This window comes from Antennarius striatus, chromosome 7 (genome assembly GCF_040054535.1).
Source record: "Antennarius striatus isolate MH-2024 chromosome 7, ASM4005453v1, whole genome shotgun sequence".
Taxonomy (NCBI): domain Eukaryota; kingdom Metazoa; phylum Chordata; class Actinopteri; order Lophiiformes; family Antennariidae; genus Antennarius; species Antennarius striatus.
This window is the reverse complement of record NC_090782.1, coordinates 13,781,049-13,791,617: the sequence shown is the minus strand read 5'-3', so window position 1 is coordinate 13,791,617 and position 10,569 is coordinate 13,781,049. Positions and strand designations below refer to the sequence as shown.

Here is a 10,569-nt window from a genome sequence, read left to right as displayed (position 1 = left end):
AAAATGCATCGAAAACGATTCACGTCCACACAACAGCGTTTACAAAAAAATCTCCATCCACACATAAACGCATCAGTACGTTTATCAACACGTATATAAGCAGAACAACTCCGAGAACGACAGGAGAGAGGACCGGGACGTGCGGAATTTCATGGTGTTCTACCTGGAGGAGAACCTCCATCACAGAGTTCTCCAACAGCAGACAGCGCGTCCCGGTCTGACCCAAAACTGGTGTCGGCGTCTTTGGTGAGGAACGTGAATGAATGAATAAATAAATACATATATAAACTTTATGACACATAAATAAAGAAGCAGACGAACAAATATTTACGTGCAAAGCATGTTTATCAACGCATCTTCGACGTGGAGCTGTTATACATCAGAAAAAAGCCGGTTTTAGCTCCATTTTTACATGTAGATTCGGGTCACATGTATCACGTCACAGTGGTTTTGGTCCCTGGGACACGCCCCCCGGATAAAAAAAAGTTGCGGATACAGCATCCACACGACAACGCAGACCCAGCGTTTTCAAAAAAATCCACCTTGGCCAGCGTTTTCAAAAAGTTGCATTTTCGTTCCGGATATCTGCGTTGTCGTGTGGACTGAAGGCGTAAACACAACAAAAAGGTTGTGTTTTCAAAAAGTTCTGCATCGGATGTGGACGGGGCCTAAAGGTACTCACAGTCATCAATGGCAACTACAGACACAAGTTTTTTAAATCTATTTTAATATTTTATTTTTGCGCCTTATAATCTGGTGCGCCTTATATATGAAATAAATTACGTAAACAATTCATTAAAGGTGCACCTTATAATCCAGTGCGCCTTATAGTGCAGAAAATACTGTATGTAAGTACGTAACGTCTTTTTGCTATGTATATTTTTTATGTACAGTATATATACAGTACATATATATGTATATATACCTCTATTTATCCCTCCATCTGTCTGTCTGTCTGTCTGTCTATCTATCTATTACACTGTGTGAACGCTGTAACTAATGGGCTGCTTGCTTTATCCCTGCTGTTAATAGTTACCACAGTACACTACGTAAAGATCGTGTGAGCGATTTGGAGGCTTAGAGATTTAAGAGAATTGTAATACTCAGCTGAATGTAAGATGTTGTGTCACCAACAGGACGAGTTCACATATTGAGGGATTACATTCTCCAAATTATTAATGGACTTTCTTATTTTTATTTTACAATAATCATTATTTGAGCTAAAAAACAAAAACAAAACATAGTTACAGGAAACCTATACACTGACGGATGTATTACATTAGACATGGACTCTATTAGTTGCTTTTGTCCTTTTCTAAAGTGAAGCTCTTTCGGCTTCTCCAGCGCAAAAGTTTGAGGAAGTTCAGACTGGCATTGAAGACCTTGTCGTGTTCAAACACCATTTTATAGAATGTGTCAATTGGGAGGTCACCGTTGGGGTCTGCATATTTGAGCGTGGTCATAGGGGTGTAAAGTGTGTTTGTCTGATGACGGAAAGGGGGATTCTCCATGGTGATAATCTTGACAGTATGCTGGGAGGACAAGACAAAAGACATGCACTGTGAATGAATTGTTCTCAGTTGCAATGCTCTTATGTCTAAACAAAACATGGTAATGTGGAGAGCGTTTGGGGATCACCTCTGCTATATCATCAGCCGTCTGCCCAAAGGTTTCAAAGATTTGCTTGTAGTTCTTCAAGTAGATGTTTGTGAACATGTCTGCAGTCACTTTGTCAGCATTGCTTAGATCAGTCTTCATGCCCTCATCATAGACTTTGCGCTCAAATTCTGTTATCACTGGACCGGGTTCTATCAGACTGATACTGGGGGCAGAAAAAAAATACAAAAGTTAATATACTTTAACAAGAAACTAAAGAGCAGCATGCAAGGGGAAAAAGTACACTACTTTCAATCTACTGTAAGCATTTTGTGTTAAGTGTATATTCCATTCTACCTCATCAAGGTCTAATTCCAGGGTGTGGTGAGAGTGTTACTACAATGGCTTACCTTGGCTTGCATACTTTAAAATAAACATAATTTCTTTTCAGTGGAAGAACTATTGTGGGTCTAGTTTCGCAATATCGGTGCTGGTTTGTAGGTATATTCATGCTGTCACTGAGTTTTGTGTCCAATCTCAGTGAGAGACCAGTAAAAAAATGTGCCTTTTGCAGGAGCAGCACCAAAGCATCTTACTTGAGATTAAACCTCAGGGCTTGCACCGCTAAACTTTCACAAAAACCCTCCACTGCAAACTTGGATGCTGCATAGATGTCGTTGAACAGAATTCCTGAAAAACCATGAGACAGTGGAGGAACACCGTTAGGGCAGTGTTTTGTTTCTGTGAACAAATGCTCTGATGATGACTAGATGCGACCGCCCTCACCTTGAATCCCCATGACGCTGCTTATAACTACAATATGGCCTTTTTTCCTCCTCTTCATGTCGGGCAGGATTTCCTTCAGTAACCGCACAAGACCAAAGAAGTTTGTGTCCATCACTGTCTTCATGTCATCAATAGTCTGACATTCAATGGGTCCAATCAAACCCATCCCTGCATTACTTACTGAGAATGGAAGCATGGTAGGAAATGTTATAGTGGTGTGCACTGAAAACAGTGGCTCAACTTAACTAAACCAATTTTTGAGAGCTTACTAAGAATGTCGACCCTGCGCTCAGGCAGGCTGTCCACACAGGCTTTGATTGAGTCTTCATCGCAAACGTCCAGCTGCTTGATCTCCAGAGTTCTGCCCAGCGTCCGACCCGCTGCCTCCACTAGTGCCTCAGCCTTACTGAGGTTTCTCATGGTGGCGTAGACTACAATCAAAATCATTGAACATTATCGTGGCAGGTCAAAATAGGTAGATATGGACGATTACTCCCGCTGGGTGTAATTCAAATTTATGATGGTTTACATTTATGATAAATAAGAACTTGAGCTAGTATTTAAAATCTAAATGCACAACATTACTTTGCTGCTTCTGCTCCTAACTTAATAGTTTTAGAATTATGATCAGTAGCTAACTATAGTGTAAGACGTTATTTGTTTTGTCAAAGTACTTAATATTCAGCAAGTAAAAATAAGGGACTTCATCCCACACGTGTCATTTGATGCCTTACTCTCCAGAATCTGTGTATGTTAATCATTCATTCATTCATTTTCCGAACCGCTTCTTCCATTTTCGTGGATCATGGAGGTTGCTCTGGAGCCTGTCCCAGTGGACTTATGGGTATGAGGTGGGGAGACACTCATGATTTGAGCATGTTACCAGCACATGGCAGAGTCACATGAAAGACAAGCAACTACTCACACTTACACCTACAGACAATTTAGAATTATCAATCCACATAAATTGCATATTTTGGGAGCTGGGAGGAAGCCGGAGAACCCCGAGAGAACCCTTGCAGACACAGGTAGAACATAAAAGCTCTACACAGAACACGCAATTTAATAAATATATGGTACATTTGACAAGAAAGATGACAATGACTATGACTATAATGTTAGAAACAAAATAAAATAATTTTGTATAGAAAATATGGCACACATTACACGTTACAGCCACCCCATCATCAAACTCAGAATTAACTAAGGCAACTGAGGGAAAACTTTAATAAAATGCTAAACTGGTGAACCAGCAACCACCTGATGGGCAAATTAAAAAAATGTAATCTTATGTTCTTTTATTTATTCACTACTCAGTCTATTTGAACACCCGTAGCAAAAATACTTTTGGAATTTCTCTTGTCTTAACAGCAAGTTTTGATAACTCTTCATAAAAATAAGACAAATTTACCCATGAACCTTTTCTTCTCATCTTTTGCGATGCGGGTAGCCAAGGCAAGGCCAATCCCAGACGAGCAGCCGGTGATGAGCACCACCTTCTGGTTCATCCTGTCTGCTTAGTGCTCCCCCAGTAGAAGAGAATGACAGTGAACAAAGTCGACGTTGTACTCGAGGGATCAGGGATGTGGAAACCCTTTTAAAGCCTCTTCAATCCACAGCTCTGCAACTCAGCAGAAGACTCATTCACATGGGTTGAAGATTACCATCAAGCATGGGCTTCACATGGTGCTGATGCCCAGTGGGGATTTAGGCTCAGGAGGACAACTACATGTTGCAGTGAACCGTAAACCATAAAAACAGTCAAAAACTTGAAAGTACCATTATACTGTATGTTCTTGCCAGCAAAAAGAAATGTAAAGAGGATTTTCAAGTTTTTTTTAATAAAATTTAATTTGATTTTACAGTGTCGCAAACTGAGGTGTAAGAACTTTTACACGCCAATAGAAACAATTTTTGACTGCTTAATTTTGACATTAATAAATGTTTGTTTAATATTTGAACTATAAACTTTTCCTTTTAAGGAGAGAAAAGATCAGGAAAAACAATTAAAACAATCAATATTTGCAAGAGTTTTCAAATGTTCGGACTTGGTCAGAGTTCAGTGAAGGTGGTATACCTCATTCCAAATGTCCAACATGCTGATGTTGTCAGTTGCTAGTTTTGCCTGTATGAATCCAGCGGGCATCTCCTCTAGAAGATCATATTTACAAAGTGGCTTTGAAGATGAATATGAAAGATAGGTGTCATGATTTTTAATTTACTGCAGTTGCACTGTTTAAAAACCTCACAAAGCTGCTTTGAAGCTTTGCTAATGCTAATTACAAAAAATGCTACCTCCGTAAAGAGATCACCTTGAACTATTTAGTTAAACAGTTTGAACGTAGATGAGAAGCTTGACAACATAAACAAAAGAAAGCATTTGAGTAAGAAAAATTTTAACTCATGGCATTAGGGTCAACAGTCCAGAGCAATGGAGAGTGTGGAAAAGAGGTGAAGAAGCGTGTACAGGCAGGATGGAACGGGTGGAGAAAAGTGTCAGGTGTGATGTGTGATAGAAGAGTTTCAGCTAAAATGAAAGCAAAGGTGTACAAAACTGTGGTGAGACCAGTGATGTGGTTTGGTCAAGATGGCACTGACGAAAAGACAGGAGACAGAGCTGGAGGTAGCAGAGATGAAGATGCTGAGGTTCTCTTTGGGAGTGACCAGGAAGGATAGGATCAGGAATGAGTACATCAGAGGAACAGCACATGTTAGAGGTTTTGGAGATAAAGTCAGAGAGGCCAGACTGAGATGGTTTGGACATGTCCAGAGGAGAGATAGTGAATATATTGGTAGAAGGATGCTGAGTTTTGAACTGCCAGGTAGGAGATCTAGAGTAAGACCAAAGAAGAGGTTTATGGATGTAGTGAAAGAGGGCATGAAGGTAGTTGGTATGAGAGAAGAGGATGCAGAAGACAGGGTTAGATGGAGGCAACTGATTCCCTGTGGCGACCCCTGAAGGGAAAAGCCGAAAGGAAAAGAAGGAGAATGTTACGTCTTTATAGTGCACTCATTGAAATACTTGGAAATTCCAATATTCAACCTCAAAGTGTTATTAGGAAATAACAGAGCTTTCTGTCTGCTGTAACATTTTGTCATGTAAATCCAATCAACAAAAATAGTCACCTGTCTAATAAAGGGTTATTTTTCTTCTTTTCCTTTCGGCTTTCCCTTCAGGGGTCGCTACAGCGAATCAATTGCCTTGATTATTATAATTATTCATGATTTTACAAATTATTATTTAATTCAATAACAGGCTGATAGTCCATCAGTTTCCTCAGTTTAATACAAAGTTCAGAGAAAATAAACAGTTTCTCGAGGCTCTGTGAGGAATTCCCTCCTTTGAGACACAGATGGTGTTCAAACATTTGCTTTGGAAATATGCGTTTTATGTTAAATCTTTTTAAAGTATGGTTTTGCCCTGGTACTGAAACTAGGTTCCTGTACATTTAGTGCCTGTTGACTGTCATAAATATTTTCAGTGATATGGGGATCATACATGAAATCCTTTCAAGATACAGGTTTCTCTCTTCTTAAGATGACCTACTCAAGCTCCAGGATCCCTAAAGTATGTCAGAGATCTGGTGGTAATACGACTGTGATCACATAATGACTGAGTCGAGGCCTGTGTATGAACTGTGACTTCTGTGGATCTATCAGTCATTGATCTGACAGATATTGTGTTCTCTCTTGTTCACACTTTCACAGTACACTCCTCCTTTTCTGAGTGCTGGTCGACTGTTACCTCACTCACCCGTCTGTCTCGCCATCTGCTAATGACTTGACTTTCCTGCTATTCCTGACCCTCAAAGTACGTCATGCTTTCCCATCAGTGCTGTTTCTCCTGAAGCTGTCTGATGAAGGTCATGACTGACTGTCTGCCTGCCTATGTGTGCTACATTTGGGTCCTACTCTAACCCTTTAGTCTCACATTATTTCAAACCATGTATTAAATCTATCAGGGCTGTGTCACCAGTGTTGCACCATCTCACAGGGCAAGGCATGAAAACAGAACCAGAAAACATTCGATGCAAAGCCAGCTCAGTCTCCGACATCACACTTAATAGTCCAGTGATAGAAGGAAATTCTTCTTTCCTAAATCACACAGACATCAATTTAGAAGTAAATCTGCTACAATGGTGAATAATTATTTTACAGAAATCTGGGTCAAATGGATTACACCGATTTAATGGACTGTTACCATACCTCAAAAGATGCCATCAATACAGGTATATAATTTAAATTCATCCTAAATACATATGTGTGCTTCCTTATTTCAGTTCTTGCTGTCAGTTTTAGTAACACCAAGAATTATGAACTATGGTATTACAGTGAGACTACTGCTTTATTTATTGCTTCCACTCATTTAGAAATAGAATTAACCATTGATAAGATATACAAACATGAAAGTGAAGCTAGCATGAATCAAACTACTGTACTGTATATCAGGCCAACATGATTGTGTCCTGCATTATAGTCTCCTGGATCAAGTCCAAATCCCAGATCAGGTCAGCCTCACCACATGTGACTGTTCGCTAATTTAAGTGTGATCACATCTCACAGACACAAACACAGCTTTCAGATGACTCACCGCAGGCCTTTGATCCAAACACTGAAAGACTCTTTCCTGTCCACTAGAAAAAAATATTTCACTAGACGGACATGCAAGAAATGCAAACTCCTCACATCTGCATTTAATCTGTCAAATAAATAATCGAGCAGTTTGTTTAAAAGACAGAGCTGTACATTTTCTTATGCCTCATTGCTGTGACTATATGAAACCAAAATGAGCTGTGAGTCCCTGCTGCTATATTGTCAATTTACTATAGCTACTATTGTCCAATAAACAGTTGTACAGCATGACAGTAATCCGTCTGTATGGATTTAATGACACCAAAATGACAGATCAGTTGATTAAGTTTTCGTTGCAAGAGACATGCCATCATTGACAGGGTTGAATCCATTGGGAGCTGGATAGCACTCAGTATTGCCTCTGAGGCAGCGGTCTGATGGGTTATCAACTTCCACTGTTTTATCTGATAAGTTTCAGATTGTTTGGAGGAAAAAAACTATGACATATCAACATTTAGCCTTCAAAATAAAAGATTGATAAGCACAGGTAGAAAATGGTGACTGAGAGGAAGTTACAGCAGGTTGGGAAATAACATAACATTTATGTTTAGTCTTTGGATGCCAAAATGAGATGGAGGAGAAGAGATGGAGGACCAAAAACGCCCTAAAACCTCTTACATGTTAACAGGATGATCCAATATCAGAGGATGTTTTTGGAGTTTGGAAAGGCCAGAGGTTTAATTTGTATCGGAGCAGCTCCAGATCAGACAGTTCACCTGAGCCCAGCTGCCAGCTTCTCCATTGCAGCTGTGCGCTCTTCTGCTTTTTGCTGCGATCGACGCAAGACATTCCTGAGCTCCTGAAGGTGGTCCAGCTTGCCCACCAGCTCACCTTTCACCGTTTTCATCTGACTCTCCAGCATCTGTGTGTGATGGAGGGAATTCCTCCTGTGTCTTCTGCTAGAACGCACTTTTTCTTCCAGGTCCTCCACTATGAACAAACAACCAGAAATAATATTCAGACTCTAAACATGGAAAGTTAAATACAGAGGAGGAATAAAAAGATTAAGTCTGAGTTACCCATGTTCTCTTGGTAGCCCAGGCTCTCTGTGCCAGACTGTGACTTCTTGTCCAGCAGACTCTTGGTCTGCTGTAGCATCCTCTCCATCTTGACAAGTTCGGTAGCCTTTGTATCACTGTCTCGACGGATTTTCAGCAACTCTTGCTCCCTCTGAGTCAGCTCACCATCAAACTTACTCATGTCAAGTGTTAATACAGAACAACTTGCAGCTTAACTCAGCAGCAAAGGGCGACCTTCGATGAGTCTGCAAATACAGTGAACATGAGACGAAGATGATATCTCTGAACCTCGTCTCCACCCTCCTGTTTTCCTTGTGTGGACACTGGGTTATCCCCAGAAGAACTGTACTGTTGGTGTTTTGTTTTTTTTAATGCTTTTTATGAGCTCAGCAAATGCCTGCGAATCATCTGAAAACAGCTAACTCACAGTTAACACCACACGAGCAAGTCATAAGACCGGCGTCACAGAGTCCCCAAGCAAAATCAGAGATTTCTGCCCTCGATCACAGAGAATACAATTAGAAAAGAAGAAGATAGCTTGTTTCTGTGGAAGACAACAACTGAGACAATTGTCTTTATGTTTGCATGAGCTAAATGGAGGAGTACATGGTAAAACACATACTATACTCTGCAAACACAGAGTTTGTGTCAGAACTTAAAACAGTCAAAACGCAGCAGAAAGTGGTTCTACCTTTGGTGGTTGTTTCCTGTTTTATTTTAACTTTTGGTGTTGTGTGTTGTGCTTACTTTTTTCTGTGTGTTTATGTGTTTCCTTGTTGATTGTTTGTGATCACTTCCAGCCTGTCTGGCCCTGCCTTCGCCTCCTGATTGCCACCTTGCCACTGATTTTACTTTCTGTAATTTCTCCCGTTGAGGAGGAACAACTGTATTGTCTGTCACCTGCTTTTCCTTCTGTTTCCTCCTGATTTTCCGAGTGGATCTTGTTAAATTCTACTGTGTTGTGTTGGATTTATCATTTGAATTATTATATCAGGGCGGCATGGCAGCGCTGTGGGTAGCGCCGTCATCGCACAGTAAGGCATTTCTGGGTTTGAGCCCCACTCTGTGGGAAGTTGCATGTTCTCCCCGTGTCTACATGGGTTTTCTCCAGGTTCTCCAGCTTCCTCCCACCTCCAAAAACGTCCGGTCAGGCGAATTGGCCAGTCTCAAATTGTCCGTAGGTATGAGTGTGTGCGTGAATCCGGGGTGCACTGGCATCACACCCTGAGTGTACCTTCCCTCACGCCCCCAGTCAGCTGGGATAGGCTCCAGCACCCCACGACCTGCGACAGTGGAAGAAGCAGGTACAGAAAATGGATGGATGGATTACTGAAGTGTAATGTAATGAGAGCACTTGCAGCAGAAAAAACATTCAACAGCTAATCCAAAAGTTTTGCTGACTGTCCAATCTCACGTTCCATTGTTCCCTCACTCAGTTGACAGCTCTGCCCCTCTCTTTTTTTTTTTTTTTAAATTTTATATACTGGTTTGATCCCCGAAGGGAAATTAAGACAGCACATTACAAACGCATGCATACATATATGTGAGTACAGGCCCCTGTATCACACACACACACACACACACACAAGGGGGCCTGTAGGCATGCAGGGGAGGTAGAGTGGCAGGCAGCTCCTTCTTGGTGTGCCTCAAATGAGCGATTTTTTTGTAAAGGGGACGGCACCTTGCTCAAGGGTGCCTCGGCAGTGCTCCGGAGATGAGCTGACACCTCCCACTGTCAGCTCACCTCCGGGTATATTTTGGGGGGGGCGGGAGTGGGAATCGAACCGCCGATCTTAAATCATAGGACGACCTGCTCTACCGCCCGCTTTACCACTGAGCCACTGCCTAGTACTAAGTACTAAGTACTAAGTACTAAGTACTAAGTACTAAGCTGTGTCTCTGCTCACATTCTCCATCACATGACAAGAACGAGAGTGGGGCAAAAACTATTATTACACTATCTCAGCCGACAGGCTTATCATGGCATCAAAAAACCCAACAGCTTATTAGAGAATGCAGCGCTATGAATTCATGATTTAGCATATACTCTGAGGTAATGTCTAAAACATTAAATGACTTCCCCCCCTCGTGATGTAAATCTTAAAATGCAAATGTCAGACATTGGAGACCATTTGATAATTAATGTGTAGCATTTCATGTGCCAGGATTTGTTTAATTTGAACCTGGAGTTCTAGAAAATGTAAATAACAAGTACATTTTATTAGTACTGTTAGTACTTAGTACTACCCGCCACTACCCCCTCTTCACCCGAGTGTCCAAAACACACGGTCGAAGATCAGATGACACGATCACAAAATCGGTCATTGGCCTCCGACCCAGCGTGCTCTGGTACCAGGTACGTATGTGAGCATCCTTGTGTTCGAACATGGTGTTAGTTACGAACAATCCAGGACTAGCACAGAAGTCCAACAACATAACACTGCCTGGGTTTAGATCAGGGAGGTCATTCATCCCAATCACGCCCTTCCAGGTGTCTCCATCATTGCCAACGTGTGCAGCCAGCTTCTGCCAACTG

At 41.3% G+C, this 10,569-nt stretch overlaps 2 protein-coding genes across 2 annotated transcripts; both read right to left on the bottom strand.

The window, feature by feature from the left end:
- Positions 1 to 1,172: 1,172 nt before the first annotated feature.
- On the bottom strand, positions 1,173 to 3,938 carry zgc:109982 (uncharacterized protein LOC553564 homolog). The gene is made up of 6 exons (XM_068319612.1): positions 3,794 to 3,938; positions 2,652 to 2,813; positions 2,383 to 2,562; positions 2,193 to 2,286; positions 1,639 to 1,822; positions 1,173 to 1,532 (listed from the first exon to the last, which is right to left on the bottom strand). The coding sequence occupies exons 1-6, from the start codon at positions 3,888 to 3,890 to the stop codon at positions 1,296 to 1,298; spliced, it is 954 nt and encodes a 317-aa protein (XP_068175713.1). The 5' UTR covers positions 3,891 to 3,938; the 3' UTR covers positions 1,173 to 1,295.
- Positions 3,939 to 4,239: 301 nt separating this feature from the next.
- si:ch73-389b16.1 (coiled-coil domain-containing protein 18) lies at positions 4,240 to 8,376 on the bottom strand. The gene is made up of 2 exons (XM_068319628.1): positions 8,034 to 8,376; positions 4,240 to 7,944 (listed from the first exon to the last, which is right to left on the bottom strand). Exons 1-2 carry the CDS (start codon positions 8,212 to 8,214, stop codon positions 7,727 to 7,729), a joined length of 399 nt encoding a protein of 132 aa, XP_068175729.1. The 5' UTR covers positions 8,215 to 8,376; the 3' UTR covers positions 4,240 to 7,726.
- Positions 8,377 to 10,569: the final 2,193 nt, after the last annotated feature.